The sequence below is a fragment of the Lodderomyces elongisporus genome, chromosome 7 (genome assembly GCF_030384665.1).
Source record: "Lodderomyces elongisporus chromosome 7, complete sequence".
NCBI classification, from domain to species: domain Eukaryota; kingdom Fungi; phylum Ascomycota; class Pichiomycetes; order Serinales; family Debaryomycetaceae; genus Lodderomyces; species Lodderomyces elongisporus.
Window position 1 is genome coordinate 557,900 of NC_083679.1, and position 16,522 is coordinate 574,421.

The following is a 16,522-nucleotide window of genomic DNA, read 5'->3' on the forward strand; positions in this document are numbered from 1 at the left end:
TGTATCCTACCTGTCTCCTACATGTGTCTTACGTGTATCCTACGTGTATCCTACGTGTTTCTTACGTGTATCCTACGTGTATCCTACGTGTATCTAAGGTTGACTCGTTCACAGCAGCTCACGTGCGCGCACACATACACATACTCCAACCCGAGATACTCCAGTTTACAATGACAGCGATTGCGCGAAATATACAGAACGTTCAATTTGAGAAATAATTTGTAGGCTGAGTGCGAAATAGAAAAATGGTTCAATTACAAATAGCAGAGTGCATACAAAAACAGAAAGGTGTGTTAATATTAAAAAAAAAGTGCAAAGATTAATAGCAGGAACAGCAACACCATCAGCAACACCATCAGCAACACCATCAGCAACACCATCAGCAACACCATCAGCAACACCATCAGCAACACCATCAGCAACACCATCAGCAACACAACCAGCAACACAACCAGTGACTCAACCAGTAACTCAACCAGTGACACAACCAGTAACTCAACTAGTAACTCAACCAGTAACTCAACTAGTAACACAACCAGTAACTCAACTAGTAACACAACCAGTAACTCAACCAGTAACACAACCAGTAACTCAACCAGTGACACAACCAGTAACTCAACCAGTGACACAACCAGTAACTCAACTAGTAACTCAACCAGTGACACAACCAGTAACTCAACTAGTAACTCAACCAGTGACACAACCAGTGACACAACCAGTAACTCAACTAGTAACTCAACCAGTAACACAACCAGTAACTCAACTAGTAACTCAACCAGTAACACAACTAGTAACTCAACCAGTAACTCAACCAGTAACTCAACCAGTGACACAACCAGTAACACAACCAGTGACACAACCAGGAATAACACCAGAAACATTTTTGACAAGTTTAAATGGCATAGTTTGAGTTTGGTCGACGTCGGATAGCACACACTATAATAAATATGTTGGATTTAATAAATATGATAAATATGATAAATATTAGTGGTGCTATTCCAACACGAGCAAACAATGATTTTGATGCAACATTAACAGACCCCGGAAGCAGATTCCACAAGCTTTTCTTCTGCACCATCTGAAACAACTTGCACGGTGACTTATACAACTCAACCTGTGATTATATGATCCCGCTGTGCCTTGTTGATACCCCTAGTGCATATGCGTCCTCGACATTTTTCGTCCCCCGTACAAGATCATACGACAAAGGCGCCATTTTGTCGCAGGATCTGCCAAGTTCAGAATAAATGTGTGAGTCAGCAGCTACACTAGTGCAATGTTGTGGTAGGCTATGGGAAACGGTAGCAGAGGTCAGTGGGCTCCCCTGCTTTGGGATCATGGTTGGGTTTGTGATATAGTCATCCGTGAAGCAGCAACAGAGGTAACATCAGAAATAGCATCAGTGACAGTATCGGTGGTAGCTTTAGACAGAGAAGGGAATTTCTAAGGACCATATCAAGCAACTCTGGGCGGGACGAGATCACCTTATTGAAGGCTTCTTCTGTGACCTGCAGTATGGGGACCCTCTTATAAAGTGTAATGAAGTCGCCCTCAGAATGGCTCTTAGTTCCCAGTTTAGTGCTATTCATGTAATGGATGTCTGCAAAGTTAACTGCAGCTCAGATCTATTGGCACAATTCACCGCAGTATGAATCGACGGGAGTCTTAAACTTGTCAAAGTGGAAGAAATTGATGTTTTTCTGGTTAATATTGTTTTTATTTTTAGTTTGTGTTGTGTTTTTCGTGTTTTGTGTTTCTTTTGTGATATCGATATCACACTAGTTCAAATGGTTGAGGTAGCGACGGTTGTTGTTGTTGTTGTAGTTGTTGTTGTTGTTGTAGTAGTTGTTGTTGTAGTAGTTGTTGTTGTTGTAATAGTAGTTGTTGTTGTTGTTGTAGTTGTTGTTGTAATAGTTGTTGTTGTTGTTGTTGTTGTAATAGTTGTTGTTGTTGTAATAGTAGTTGTTGTTGTAATAGTTGTTGTTGTTGTTGTTGTTGTTGTTGTTGTAATAGTTGTTGTTGTTGTAATAGTTGTTGTTGTTGTAATAGTTGTTGTAGTTGTTGTAGTTGTTGTTGTTGTTGTTGTTGTTGTTGTTGTTGTTGTTGTTGTTGTTGTTGTTGTTGTTGTTGTTGTTCTTCTTTTAGCAGCAGTTGTTGTTGTTGTTGTTGTTGTTGTTGTTGTTCTTTTAGCAGCAGTTGTTGTTGTTGATCATCACTTTCAGCCAAAACAACTTTTTCTATTAACTCCTTCTTTTCTGCCCGTTTCTTTAGCCATGCAAACGGTTTGAACAGAGTCGTTTTGCTCTTCTTGAACCATGAAAACGGTTTAAACAGAGTCTTTCTGCTCTTCTTGAGCCGTGCAAACAATTTGAACAGTGGTATCCTACTCTTTTTAGGCTCCTTTAATTGATTCATACAGGAATCGTTTTCCTCTGGAATCCTAATATCCACAGAAACAAAATCGCAGTCCTCTGAGTTTTGGTTATTCCAATTGGTTCTTTCAACTGAGCTCACAGCATCTGACAAGGGGGCTGATACCAGTAAGACAGATGTATACGGTATATCCGCGTTTCCATCTATGGTTTCAATAGCAACATGAAATGGAAATGCGCTTGGAACGTCATAGGGCGAGCTAGACTCTAATTCTGGTATAACAGATGTATACGGTACATCCGCGTTTCCATCTATGGTTTCAATAGCAACATGATATGGAGCCTCTCTCGGAATGATTTCATCATCATACACCGAGCTAGACTCAAATTCTGATAAGGCAGATGTACATGGTACATCCGCGTTTCCATCTGTGGTTTTAATAGCAACATGATATGGAGCCTCTCTCGGAATGATTTCATCATCATACACCGAGCTAGACTCAAATTCTGATAAGGCAGATGTACATGGTACATCCGCGTTTCCATCTGTGGTTTCAATAGCAACATGATATGGAGCCTCTCTCGGAATGATTTCATCATCATACACCGAGCTAGACTCAAATTCTGATAAGGCAGATGTACATGGTACATCCGCGTTTCCATCTATGGTTTCATTAGCAACATGAAATTGAAGTTGGCTTGGACTGTCATAGGGCGAGGTGAAGCTGTTATTGGATGCCTCCTCTACTTGTGAAGCACTCCTCAGGATTGTTACTGTGTCAGATTCCGTAATTATATCCTCCCTCCTTGTCTGGCGACTCTCGGAGGAAAAATCAATTCCAATATTTACTGGACCTCTAAGTTTATCATAGATCAAACTTGACTCTGCATTTTGCAAAACAACTGATTCTGACGCAACTGATACTTCTGTGCCATCCAGCATATCCATAAAATCATCGGGAAAAACACGTGGATCCTCCGCAATGCGTACAAAGATCGACTTTGGTGGAGAGAAATGCGGAGGGCTGTTCTTTGGTGGCTGCTTTGCATTCTCAGCTTCTAAAGCGCGCCTTCTAATTAATGGTATTCCCGTTGATGGCTCTGTGTAATCCAGCTTATTCTGAAAAATCTCGCCATAAGTTTCAGTTCCAGCTTTTCTTAGATACCTGGAGTCCCTATAGACTGAGCTGGGTTCTAAGATTGGTGAGCCTGATGACTCCCCTGGAAGTAAAAACCGAACCTTGGGTTTGGCGGGTTCGGAATCCTTTGCAAAGACATTTTGAAAACAGTTATTGAAAAAGGGCATTGTTAATTTTTAAATTGTAGTCTTCCTCGATTATTGATGATAAAATCTGGTTAAGGTTATCGAGTAAGGCTTGGTTGTATGTTTAATTCTGGTAAAAGAAAGAAGAAAAAGGAAAAGAAGAAGAAGAAAAGGGTAAAAGAAGGTTTGAGGTCACAAGGGTTTTGTTTGTGGATATTTATACTTCACCAGGTAGCCCTCCAGTCACGCCTTGTGGTTGGGGATTAACAAGTAACTTGTGTTATGCCATATACATTTTGGTTGCAAAACCCGCGAGGAAGTGAGGGGAACAGAAGGGCGAGGAAGTCCCTTCTGGTAGCTCAGCAGTGCGTGTGCAATTGTATGCGCTACCAAACGCGTCATATCAAAAAAACCAAATGGGTGCTGCCAATAGTCTTATTTTTATATCATGCACTTGGTAGCACCATCACCACAGGCAGAAGCATATTATTAAGTCCTTTTTTTGTCACGGTGATTTAACCATAGTTGTAGACATGGTGTTGTACTGTCGTGTGGGGGAAGTGGGTGAGAGGTGTAAAAATTAGTGAGTACCAAAGTGCATTAGTCATTTTGTGTAGATATGGGTCTTGTTTCTAAACTTGTCTGCGATGTCTTCGACCAAATACTGATGCGCAAGTTGCAGTTTAAGGACCATACGGTCTGATCATTGTTGAATTGTGAAAGAACAAAAGCGCGCGCGATTTATGTTCTGGATTCGCAGGCTATGTCTACATAAGCATCAAAATCGACAGTTAGAATGAATGGGAAATAAATGTTGGAATCTATTACGAGTCATCGCGTAGCCTACTGTCTATTTCTAGTTGGTGTCTGACAGTAATGCTAAAACAGGAAATTGATACTGAAAAAAAAAAATTTTTAATCAAAAACTTTAAATCAAACTAAAGCACATTAATCACCTCATTGTTTCAATACATCCCTCAAATTTCCAAATGGTAACACTTCATCAATGCGTTCAGCTCCACTTACATACATTGCCAATCTATCAATACCAATACCCCAGCCACCTGTTGGAGGTAAGCCCATCTCCATTGTCTTGACGTATTCCCAATCAGGGATCAACATTTCATTGTCTCCATATTTTTGCTTGTTCGCCTTTTGTTGCTGAAACTTGGCCAACTGAATTTTTGGGTTATTTTCCTCTTCGTATGCGTTGACATATTCCTTGCCGTTAATAAAAAGTTCGAAGCGTAGAGAAACTGGAATTCCATTATGCCCGTCAGTTTTAGATTTGGCCAAGGGAGACAAGATCTCTGGCTGATTGTATATAATCACTGGGACATTGTAATGTTTTGTTACTGAAAGCGACTCTAGATATGTTTCACTCAAATTGTTGACAAGGCTGATTGGATTGGGGTTAGAAGGAACTGTGATGCCAAGCTCCTTGTATAATGTAAGTAAACTGTCCAATGACAAATCGTTAATCTTTTTTCCAGTGATTTCCTCCAAAGTTGGCAAAAAATCGTACTTCGGAAATTTGATGGACTTCAACGATACTTTAGTTTGTTCAGTTCCACCTAATGGAACCTTGAATTTATGGAATATCTGTTTAAGTAGTTCCTCGGTAATATTCATAAGTTCTTCCAAGGAGGTAAAGCTCTGATAAAACTCACATGAGGTAAATTCTGGATTGTGCGATTGATCGATACCTTCGTTTCTGAAATTGTTACCGATTTCAAAAATCTTTTCAAACCCAGCAATAACCATTTTTTTCAACCACAACTCCGGTGCCACTCGCAACTGTACGTGATCATCTTTGAATTTAGTTAAAAAAGGTTGCGCATTGGCACCTGTCCCCAAGCTGCTCAAAATTGGGGTTTGCATTTCCAAAAACCCTTTGTTGATAAAAAATTGTCGTATTGCTTGTATAACTTGTGATTTGACAATAATAGGGTTTGCGGATTTAGGGTTCACAAGATAGTTCATGACCCTATTTTGATTAATTATTCCCTTGTCAATAAGCTTGTCTGGTAATTGGATCAAACAGGGACTGAGCATCCTCACGGGTGTGTTGACTTTCAATGTCAACTCACCAGTTTTAGTTCTCGATGCAAAACCATGACAGCTTACATAATCCCCTTCCTTAAACCATGAGTGCACACGATCAAACTCTGACTTTTCTAAAACCACTAGTGAGTTAGATATCAAGACTTGCAATTTGCAATTATCCTGTACAAGGTCAAAAAAGAACATTGCCTTGCCAAACTTTCTAATACCACTTATTCGCCCTTCGATGTTGTAGCACTCGCTGGTTCGATTGTATTCATAGTTACTAAAATCAGTCGTTTCGAACCTATTCCTAAAATCTGAAATCCGTAGCAAGGTTGCATCAGGGTATTGCTGGCGAGCATCAGCTATTGAAGGATAGCACGATGATTCGAAATATGGTTCTGATTGAATGATAGCCTTTCGTCGCTCAGCAGTGAGGTTTTCTTTTGTCATTTGTCTTGCGACTGATGCTGTAGATAATAATTTGATTCCGACATTGTTACAATATAATCGTCGAAAGCTTGATCTAAGACTTGGATTGAGGCATCGCAACATGGTATCTCTGAAGTATGTTTATAAATACGTATTGAGCCCAAATACTTGGAACAAAAATAATGGTATTTGGTGATAAAATAAGTTGAAAAAAAAAAAGCCGCGCAAATTTTTGCTTCCTCTTTCTCTCTTTCTCTCTTCTCAATATTTGTCTTTGTCATATTGAGACTTTGAAATACTATCGTGTCACTTCGCCTCTGTCTCCACTATATCTTAATTTACAACCTCTCCTTTACAAACTTGGTGACGCAAAAATTTAACCTTTCCCACAAATTTATGACATCCACTTTATAACCTCATTATTGCGTATTTACATCAATAGAGATCCAATATCATAATTTTATTAAAGAGGATTACAGTGTAATATTCTCCAAAAGTACGTATTTGTTCGTATGTTGGGCGGCCACATCACAATATAAAATTATTATTATCGCCATCGCTATTACCATTATTTAAACGCCATCAACTAGCCATTTCTTCATCATTATCGCCAGTACCAGCATGGACCTCTCCTTCTTGTTCTTCTTGTTGTTCTTCTTCATCATCCTCTTCATCATCCTCTTCTGCTTGCTTTCTGACTTCCACGAGCAAGTCATCCGGGATAAATTGATGCTTTCCACCTGTATGTTCTTTGCTCACCCAAGAAATCTCTAATTCGTAATCTTTATCCTTGTTGTCCTCGTGTGCCAAGTGTATAATCTTTGCTGCGACTTTAATGGCCTCCTGACATGTAATCTCCTCAAAGTTTAATTTTTCCAACTCAGACTTGGCAATTTGGCGTCCTTTACCTGTTGCTGCTCCACTATAACCCCAACATGAACCACTAGGCTCAATCATGTATAAATGAGGACCATCATCGTCAACACCTCCAACTATTGACACAACACCAAACGGTCTCACGGAGTTGTAGCAGGTATAATTCTGCACATATATACCCATTCTGTCCATTAGGTTGGGAACAGGGATAGGGATCTTGAATATAGACTTGAAAGATTGTGCTTCTTCTCGACTTCTATTGACAAAATGACGACCATCGGGGAGCAATCCGGAATAAACAACACCGACATGGCGGTCAACTGTTTGGATTCGCTTATTTTTACCTGGTACTAACAACTTTGAGTTTATAATCTTCTCCACTGCAAGAACAATACCATCCTTACATTTGATACCAATCGATGTGCCTCCATTCTCTACTGCTTTCATGGCGTATTCGACTTGGAAGTTTCTACCATCTGGTGAGAAGACACTATTGGATAAATCATAGCCAGTACCAATTGATGTCATCTTTTCGATTTATTATGTATTCTATTGTGGATACTTGACAGCCAAAGTTATATTGTATGATTGATTTAGAATGTTCAGGAAAGTGCAATCAAGAATTCTGTTTCTTTCGTTCTCTCTCTCTCTCACTCTCTCTCTGTCTCTCTCTTTCTCTCAGTTCTCGCCACCACCCTCCGCGAAAATCAAGAGACGGAAAGAAAGACTGACAAAAAAACAACAACAAAAAAAAGAAAGGCAAATATGACAGATATCAAACGCGACAATATGTAATGCCCGATTTGGAGTGCTAATGGATTTTTGCACGACACAGTTATTGACCATGCTTCTGTCCTTGCTGAGGTCTAACAACCCACCAGCTATTCAAATTACACTCTTCTGTAACAAACGAACCTGACATCTTTACTCTCCCGAGGGTACCAAAACTGGATAGTGATTGGGCATTTGCTGTTGCACCTAAATGGCTTGGGAGTTTAAGTGGCCAGTCCTTGGCGTGATTATTCCGTGCACAATTATAGCATCAACGGCCTACGGATCACACTACTTTGTCCTACGTCACCACCTTAGTTTTAAGGAACAAATGTTTTACCAGTTCCTTGTGTGCATGATTTGGGTCTCGTATTGCATGGCAATATTCACAGATCCTGGTCTGCCCCCAAGGACATATACTCCAAAACCGGGTGAGTGGAAACGGTACTGTAAGAAGTGCCGTTTGTTTAAGCCACCAAGAGCCCACCACTGTTCTAAATGCCAAAAATGTGTTTTGCAAATGGACCATCATTGTCCCTGGACCATGAATTGCGTTGGAAATGATAACTTTTCCCATTTTATGAAGTTTTTGGTATGGGTGATGATTGGAACGAGTTATCTACTCTTGCAATTTATATATCACATCATCGAGTACTACGAAATGTCATCCATGCCTGTGTATTTACTTCGCAAAGGTGAACTTTCGGCTGTGATTGTTTTCACCTTGCTCGATGTGTTTGTTTTGTTAACGATAACATTATTGTTCATTCGATGTGCCGTAAATATGGCAAAGGGTATGACCCAAATTGAAACGTGGGACTGGGAGCGTATTGAGAGCCAATTTTACACTAGAAGATTTTGGAAGCAGGTAAGATCAAACTACAAGCGACTACATGGTAAAAAATTGCCACAACTTTCGAGTTGGAGAAATCCAAATTTTCAGGGTCTTGGTGAAGGCGGTGGCGATGAAAGCGATGGAAATGCCGAGGAAATGCAGGTTTTTTCTAACCAAAACGAGTCATCTGCATTGGCGGATGTGGAAGGTGCATCACACAATTGCCACGAGAATCACGGGGATAATGAAGGACTAGAACTTTCGCATAGAAGATCCAATGAAAGCGAATCTTCAGTGAATGAGCAAATTGACGAGGTAGCTACGAATTTTACCATCGACGATCTCATTTTTCCTTATGATTATGGATTGCTCGTCAACTTCAGAACTACACTTGGACCACTACTTTTCTGGATGCTACCGTGGGTCAGCACACGGTGCAACGGGTACGATTGGAAATCGTCTGAGGATTATGAGGAATATGATCAATTGAACTTACCCTGGCCACCTGATTTTGGTCACGGCGAAATAAGAGCTAGTAATCAAGTATTTATGGAACGCATGCATTGGCAAAATGATATGGGCGAAAGATTGCGCGATTTTGGAGTTGATATAGATACAGAGCAGGAAGAGTCTTTGGATTGAGCAGTTAGGATGGTGGGATGAAAAAATAAAACAAAGAAAGAGAGATATACATATATATATAATTGCAGCTTTTTTCATCACAAAGTGTTAAATGGAGTATAAACGTATTGTAAAAAATTAACTTATTAGTATCGATCTTTTTCTTAACAAGCAGTTTTGGTATGTGTGTAGTAGGGCCAAGCGTTGTTTGCAATTCCTGAATATTTTTTTCTCATTTTTTTCTTTTATTCGAAATTGGTGCGAATTTCACACAAAGTTGCTGTACATATTTCTTCTTTCATTTTTCATGCATTCCCTCTCTCATTTTTTATTTTTTTGCTCGGTCGTCTTTTTCCTTAGTCATCCTCTCCCTTTTTTCCTATATTTACTTTTGGCTGCAAATTCCATACAATTGCACGTGACTTGTGATAATATCCGCTAATCAAATCGTCACCACTATTGTTACCAATCACCTAGCACTGAGCCATGTAATAGGGGATATATCAACCGTACAAATGAGTTGTCTTTGTAAGCAATTGACTATTGATACTTAACGAGAATTGATAGTCTGCATTGGTGTTACCGGAAAAAGTTAAAACTGGAGAGTTTGTAGGCGGAGGTTGTTCTTTTCTGATTCACAAACAAACAACTGTGGCTTTGGTGGTTATTTCTCATAGAAAAAATGGGAGCTGTAACTACTATTACTACATATACATCTACCACCACCATCATCACCACCACCACCACCACCACCACCACCACCACTACTGATACTACTTCTGCTTCTACTTTTATGATTCTTATTACAGTTACTTCTTCTACTGTACATCTGCTTATAACAAATTTGGTAGCCTTGGTGGATTTGCCACACGTTCTTGTCTATTGCTGCCCCTAGAAAGACTTTTGAATATAATGCTAACACTAACTTCAAGACGACTATTGGCGCCAATACTAAATTGAGTATTTGTTAGTGCGTGTGCATGTGCATGTGCATGTGTGGAAATCGGGTGGCAGGTGACAGAGGAGCTTTTTTTTTTTCGGTGGAAGAAAAAAAAATAAAATATTTCAAATATTTCGAATATTTCAAACATTCCATATTTGTGGAAATTAAGAATCCACAGTCTGTGGCACTATATAAAGAGTCTGCTTTTTCTCCTTCTTTGCTTTCTTATTTTCGTACAAGTTTTTTCTTTTCTTTTTTTTTTTTCTTTCTTTCCTTCTTCTTCTTCTTTTTCTTTTAAGAATTGATCTTCCAAATTACTAGCAATTAACAATGAGTGACTCAAAGCAACACACCACATTGAGATTGGGTTCAACTGCCCCAGACTTCAAAGCCGAGACTTCCAATGGACCAATCTCGTTCCACGAATACCTTGGCGACTCTTGGGCCGTCTTGTTTAGTCACCCAGACGACTTTACTCCAGTCTGTACTACCGAATTGGGTGCATTCGCCAAATTGGAGCCGGAGTTTGCCAAGAGAAACGTCAAGTTGATTGGTTTGTCAGCTAACAACTCTGACTCGCATAAGGCTTGGATCAAGGATATCGATGAAGTTACAGGCTCCAAATTGAGTTTCCCCATCGTTGCTGACCCAGAAAGAAAGATTGCTCACTTGTACGATATGATTGACTACCAAGATGCTACCAATGTCGACGACAAAGGAGTGCAATTCACCATCAGGTCTGTTTTCGTTATTGACCCAAAGAAGAAGATTAGACTAATCTTGGCCTACCCAGCAAGCACTGGTAGAAACACTGCCGAGGTTTTGCGTGTGGTTGACTCATTGCAAACCGGCGACAAATACAAAGTTACTACTCCAATCAACTGGGTTCCAGGTGATGATGTCATTGTGCACCCAACGGTCTCAAACGAAGAGGCAAAGACTCTTTTCCCTAAATTCAGAATCATCAAGCCATACTTGAGATTGACCCCATTGGATGTTAAAGAGGAATAAACTACTAGATTGACTGGTTCAAATTTTTTGTTTAGTAAATGCGAATAATTTTTTTTTTTATTATGAAAAATGTACATATACCATGTATGTATATTGAAACTCTTTGATTTTATAAATGTAGTGCTCTAGAAGGACTTGGGGTAGAAGAAAGAAAAAAAAAACGATAGAAAAGAAAATAAAAAAAAAAAAGAAAAATCCATTCAGTTTGATGTCAAGTACTTTATCTAGTCTACCTTTGGCACATTTTTATCTACTTATTCATTTATTTTTTGATACTTTTTTTTTTGCTTTCTCTCTCACTCTCTTTTTCTCTCCGTATTCATCCATCAGGCTTTCTCGACACATCAAACTTTGTTTCATACACCTAATTCGCTGATGTTACTCAATAACTGTTGTAGACATCTTCGTGTCGCTGCGTCATCATGCAATATTCCAGAAAATGTACCATCTCTCAAAGGTTCGGGTAAGATATTTGCCAACGCTTTTCTCGCTTCAAGATTATCCGATAACCGCATATAACACCTAATAACATGTTTCAACAATCGACCTGAGCTATTTGATGACGAAGGTTGTGGTGTTTGGCCCTGTATTCCTTGCTGCGCATGTTGGTTGCCGAGGCCATTGGCTGTCACCGTGCTACTCAATTGCTCCACCATTTTGGATAGCACTGATGCCACGGTATGGAACCTTTCAAAAGTTGTGCACACATAGTTGAGTCCTTGGTCGTCTAGTAATATCTTCTGTAATATGAAGATAGCAACTGTCTTTGATAACTCTGAGGAAATCTCCATAATGTTCAAGCACAACGGCACAATCTCTGTTGTCAATAAAAAGTTGATAACTTCGGGTGTATCATTTTTCACCAAGGCACCAATCACACCCAAACTTGTGAGTCTTAAATACTCAAATGAGCGTTGTCGAGCATTTGTCGACAAGAATGGATACAAGTATAACGGCAAATTGGCACTTAGGAAAAGCCCACGGGTTTGTACATTGGAGGCAACACATTGAAGCAACGCTAAGGCATTACATACTCTGTTTGAAGCAGATGCACTCAAGTTTGGTGGGTCAAGGTAAGGATAGACGCTAACAATTTCCTCTAGTAGAACCGTAATTACACCAAACGAGTTCCACAAGACCAAAGCCAAGTCATCGTATTGTTCTCTCTTTTTACCTAGTTCAAGAAGCGCTTTTTCCCTATTCGGACTTGAGACTAGCTCCGTAATCCATTGGTAGATTTGATCATCGTTTAATGCCATGCCCGAGGCAACATTGGTCTTGTCTTGTTTAAATTCTGCCATTGGTGGTGGCCAATTTGAGATGTGATTCTGAGACTTTGGAGTTTGTGCACTTGCTGTACTATACATATCTTTTCTCCGTAACTGGACTTATACAGCCTTTTATGCTGTTACTTCCTATAAACACCTGAATTTGGTAATTTAGATTTAAACTATCTGAAGGGGTATTCGAAACGAGAAGCAAATATCCTATCCAGTTTCCTCAAAATTTGAAAACTTAGTTTAATTTTTTTCTTCCTTTCTTTCTTTTCTCTCTCTTTGATTTGGGATTTATTTTTTATTATCGTTCATGAGAACTCTCGCACACATTTTCTGTGTTTTTATTTTTTATTTTTTATTTTTTATTTTTTATTTTCCCTTCCCTTGACTTCAAGCCCGCACTCAACCTCTGTAGTTCGGAGAGAGAGAGAGAGAGAATGGAAGGGAAATGAGTGGAAGAGCCAAAAATAGGCAAAACTGTATCTGAGCATGTAAAACTAAGTAAGCGCAAGTACAAGCAAACAAAAAGAACGGAGTCTACAACAACTATGCCGCATGAAATCTATTCCTATTCATTGTCGGATCTCGATGATCTCGAGAACGAACTCCAATTTTCTAAGTTCAACTCTTCTATTGCTTGGGAATTGGGTGTTTTAGCACGCGAAACATGTCAAAAGGAATATCCTCAAAAGCCAATAGTCATTGATATTACATTGGTTAGTGGCCAAACATTGTTCCATACTGCAGTTGCTTCCGGGGCACAGTTTGATAATGATGAGTGGATTCGCAGAAAGTACAAGACTACCTTTAGGTTTGGAAAGTCAAGTTTCTACATGGGCCAGAAGTTGCGCGGAAAACAAGGCAAATCAATGGAGGAGGCTTACTATGTTTCATCTAAAGAGTACGCTTTCCACGGAGGAAGTGTGCCGTTGAAGTTGGTAGGATTCGATAACTTATTGGGTGCGCTCACAATCAGCGGTTTGGCTCAAGAGGAAGATCATTTGATGGCAGTGAAGATCTTGAAATTGTACACATCGAGACAAAAGTAGTCCTAAAATTAGAAGTTGGGAGTCAAACGTGGAGTCTGATTAGATAATAATTTTTTAAAAAAAGATTAGTATGCACATAAATCATTGTTTTTCAAGAATTTTTCTCTTCTGCCCTCTTCTACATTAAAGCATTAAAAAACTACAAATAGTTAAGATGGCACTGTTATTACAGATGTGACGATCTCTAGTTGTTTGAGTTGAGATAGCTCGACTCCATATGGGTTTCGGATATTTTTCAACAAGTCCTACTATATATATCTCTCCCGCGCAATTTGCACAACTGTGAATAGTGCGAAATTCAAAATGAAAGAGAAGAACACCAAAATATATTTTTAAAAGAAAGGGATGAAAAAAAAAAAATTATTTGTATCAGAAAAACTAAAAAAAAAAAAAAAAAAAATTTCAAAAGGAGCTCTCTAGATATAGTTTCCCACCCCTCCCTCCATTGCAAAAGGATACACACTTTTTTCATCCTTGTACAATACCAGTAATGTCTTTTATTAGAGGACTTTTTGATCAAGCTAAGAGTTCGATTCTCATAAAGAACAATGTTCTTGGTAGTGTCGAGCAGATTCGTACTGCGACCAAAAGAGCGGCTGGTTCAAAAACCAACAATAAGGACTCAGCAGGAAGAAGGTTAGGACCAAAAGCACACGAAGGTCACCCCGTGAAACCCGGTCAAATCATAATGAGGCAGAGAGGTACTGTTATTCACCCAGGGGAGAATGTTAGACTTGGTAAAGACCACACAATCTATGCTGTTGAACCAGGTTATGTTAGGTTTTACTATGATCCTTTCCACCCTAGAAGAAAATATGTTGGAGTTGCCCTTACCAAGGACATAAGGTTCCCCAAGGACCATTTTGCTCCAAATTTGAGGAGGTTCGGGTATGTACCAATCACCGATACAGCCTTGGCCAAAGAAGCCGAAGCAGAGAAGCTGAGAAAGGAGGAGTTATTATCACCCAAATTGGAAAAGATTCAACGAAGGAAGCAATGGGTTCGTAACAATAGATTGAAGAATTTCAAGGAGCAGGTTGCAAGCGAATATAAGTTGGATTTTGGTGAGCAGGAGATGAAATTGGCCGCAGAACGCTTGGTGAACATTTTGGAATTGATCGAGAACCGCGATCCCTTAACTGCAGCCAAGATGCAGGTTACTTATAACAAATTGTATGACTTCAAACTCCAGTATAGAAACCTGGAATTGAGCCAGGAGGAGTTTGAAAATGCCAAACAGAATTATATGAATTTGGCCAAGAAAGTAGATGATGCTGTTTGCGTGTCCGTAGATGGAGTACTATACAAGAGTAGGACCGAGGAAGAGAATGAAGAACTTAAAAAGAAATTATTGTCACAATTGGAGACGCTTTATGAGACCGAGGCTGCAAGCAACGAGTACAGATCCAAAGCTCAGCTGCTTGTTGAGACACCTGGCGCCTTTGACTTGACCGAGCGCGAACAGTTGAAACAACAATTTGTACCCAAGAGATTACCACTTGATGCCCCAGGAACAGTCATTAAAGATATTGATCTCAAGAATGTACCTGAAAACGTTGTTGTTGAGAGGATCTACGATGAAGAGGCCGGAAAAGTTAGGATTTTTGGACGTCCAAAGACTGTGTTTGCATAAAAAGATTGAAGAAACAAACCATTTATTTTAGAAGCAAGCGTATATGGATGTATGTATATATAAAACCAATTGAATAAATTTGAATAATTTATCAAACGGTCGTTGAAGTAAGTTTTTGGTTTTTTTTTTTTGTTTGATATTTTTTCGGATCTCGTAAATAAACAGCTCATTTCTGAACAAGTGCCCAACATTAAACTGCAATAACTATAAAACTGCAATAAAAACGATTCGTGTCTGTTGTTCGCGTCCATAATTTTTTTTTTGTCTTTTTTTTTGTCTTTTTCTCTCTCTCTCTCTCTCTCTCTCTCTCTCTCTCTCTCTCTCTCTCTCTCTTTCTCTCGATTTTTTATTTATTTATTTACAATTGGAAAGGAAACTAAAACAAATTTTTTTTGTTATCAACAATTATCGGAAGTCGTTTGGACCAATTGAGGTAAATCAACTTTCACAGCAACAGCAACAACAACAACTGCAATTAAACTGGCAATTAAAGTGGCGATAATAACAACAATAGTACCGATAGTTGCAGTAAGATGACGGATTTGCCATTTGGTATCACTACTGAAAACCCTGTTGTTCAAAATTACAAAAGAGTGTTGATCACTTACCAGAAATTTGTTGATGAGTCTGTGCCTCACACCAACTACAGATGGCTGGGTTTTGCTATTTTGCTCTTTTTGTTCATGACAAGGGTTTTCTTAGCGCAAGGCTGGTATATTATCTGCTATGCTCTTGGAATCTACTTGTTAAATTTGTTTTTGGCGTTTCTCACACCAAAGTTTGACCCATCATTGGAACAAGAGATGAAAAATGAATCTATTGAAGAAGGTATCGATGGCTCAGATCTGCAACAGCAACAACTGCACCAGCTGCTGCAACAAGGTTCAAGCGGAGACGAGGAATTCCGTCCTTTCATCAGAAGGTTACCCGAATTCAAGTTCTGGTACAATGCCACAAGAGCTACATTGTTGAGTTTGGTCTTGTCATTTTTTGCTATTTTCGACATCCCAGTGTTTTGGCCAATCTTGTTGATGTATTTCATCATTTTATTCACCTTGACCATGAGAAAGCAAATTCAACACATGGTGAGGTATAAATACCTACCTTTCGATTTTGGCAAGACTCGTTACAGAAAGGGTTAGTAGTGGGAGAAGTTTTTTTTTTTTTTTTTGATGAGTTCATGCTTTCTGTTCACATGGCCATTTATTCTGTATACTTGTATAATTTTCTATTATTATTCTTGTTCCTCATCAATATTCATTGGACATTTTTATCACTATCGATCTTATTTACACCATCGAGACAACAGTAAAAACAGAACAGCGGTGCTTGTAGTTTTGTACAAATGCGAATGAAAAAGCAGAAAAAGCAAAATAAGAAAAAAAGAAGAAG

General features: G+C 39.1%; 9 protein-coding genes across 9 annotated transcripts; 5 read left to right on the top strand and 4 right to left on the bottom strand. All coding sequences in view use genetic code 12, as the record gives it.

Annotated features, from left to right (window-relative positions):
* Positions 1–1,120: 1,120 nt before the first annotated feature.
* PVL30_005138 (uncharacterized protein) lies at positions 1,121–3,678 on the bottom strand (the record flags this gene model as incomplete). The annotated part of the gene is made up of 2 exons (XM_061119662.1): positions 1,121–1,263; positions 2,217–3,678. 2 exons carry the CDS (start codon positions 3,676–3,678, stop codon positions 1,121–1,123), a joined length of 1,605 nt encoding a protein of 534 aa, XP_060975645.1.
* Positions 3,679–4,593: 915 nt separating this feature from the next.
* On the bottom strand, positions 4,594–6,237 carry MSK1 (mitochondrial lysine-tRNA synthetase; the record flags this gene model as incomplete). The annotated part of the gene is made up of 1 exon (XM_001523536.1): positions 4,594–6,237. The coding sequence occupies one exon, from the start codon at positions 6,235–6,237 to the stop codon at positions 4,594–4,596; it is 1,644 nt and encodes a 547-aa protein (XP_001523586.1).
* A 459-nt stretch (positions 6,238–6,696) lies between these two features.
* PRE10 (Putative proteasome subunit alpha type-7) lies at positions 6,697–7,518 on the bottom strand (the record flags this gene model as incomplete). The annotated part of the gene is made up of 1 exon (XM_001523537.1): positions 6,697–7,518. The coding sequence occupies one exon, from the start codon at positions 7,516–7,518 to the stop codon at positions 6,697–6,699; it is 822 nt and encodes a 273-aa protein (XP_001523587.1).
* Positions 7,519–8,305: 787 nt separating this feature from the next.
* On the top strand, positions 8,306–9,238 carry PFA4 (Palmitoyltransferase; the record flags this gene model as incomplete). The annotated part of the gene is made up of 1 exon (XM_001523538.2): positions 8,306–9,238. One exon carries the CDS (start codon positions 8,306–8,308, stop codon positions 9,236–9,238), a length of 933 nt encoding a protein of 310 aa, XP_001523588.2.
* Positions 9,239–10,490: 1,252 nt separating this feature from the next.
* On the top strand, positions 10,491–11,171 carry PRX1_2 (peroxiredoxin 1; the record flags this gene model as incomplete). Its single annotated transcript, XM_001523539.2, has 1 exon — positions 10,491–11,171. One exon carries the CDS (start codon positions 10,491–10,493, stop codon positions 11,169–11,171), a length of 681 nt encoding a protein of 226 aa, XP_001523589.1.
* A 356-nt stretch (positions 11,172–11,527) lies between these two features.
* On the bottom strand, positions 11,528–12,538 carry RCD1 (Cell differentiation protein rcd1; the record flags this gene model as incomplete). Its single annotated transcript, XM_001523540.1, has 1 exon — positions 11,528–12,538. One exon carries the CDS (start codon positions 12,536–12,538, stop codon positions 11,528–11,530), a length of 1,011 nt encoding a protein of 336 aa, XP_001523590.1.
* Positions 12,539–12,996: 458 nt separating this feature from the next.
* Positions 12,997–13,497, top strand: PVL30_005144 (uncharacterized protein; the record flags this gene model as incomplete). Its single annotated transcript, XM_001523541.1, has 1 exon — positions 12,997–13,497. The coding sequence occupies one exon, from the start codon at positions 12,997–12,999 to the stop codon at positions 13,495–13,497; it is 501 nt and encodes a 166-aa protein (XP_001523591.1).
* A 490-nt stretch (positions 13,498–13,987) lies between these two features.
* On the top strand, positions 13,988–15,130 carry MRPL2 (54S ribosomal protein L2 mitochondrial; the record flags this gene model as incomplete). Its single annotated transcript, XM_001523542.1, has 1 exon — positions 13,988–15,130. The coding sequence occupies one exon, from the start codon at positions 13,988–13,990 to the stop codon at positions 15,128–15,130; it is 1,143 nt and encodes a 380-aa protein (XP_001523592.2).
* Positions 15,131–15,663: 533 nt separating this feature from the next.
* Positions 15,664–16,272, top strand: PVL30_005146 (uncharacterized protein; the record flags this gene model as incomplete). Its single annotated transcript, XM_001523543.1, has 1 exon — positions 15,664–16,272. One exon carries the CDS (start codon positions 15,664–15,666, stop codon positions 16,270–16,272), a length of 609 nt encoding a protein of 202 aa, XP_001523593.2.
* Positions 16,273–16,522: the final 250 nt, after the last annotated feature.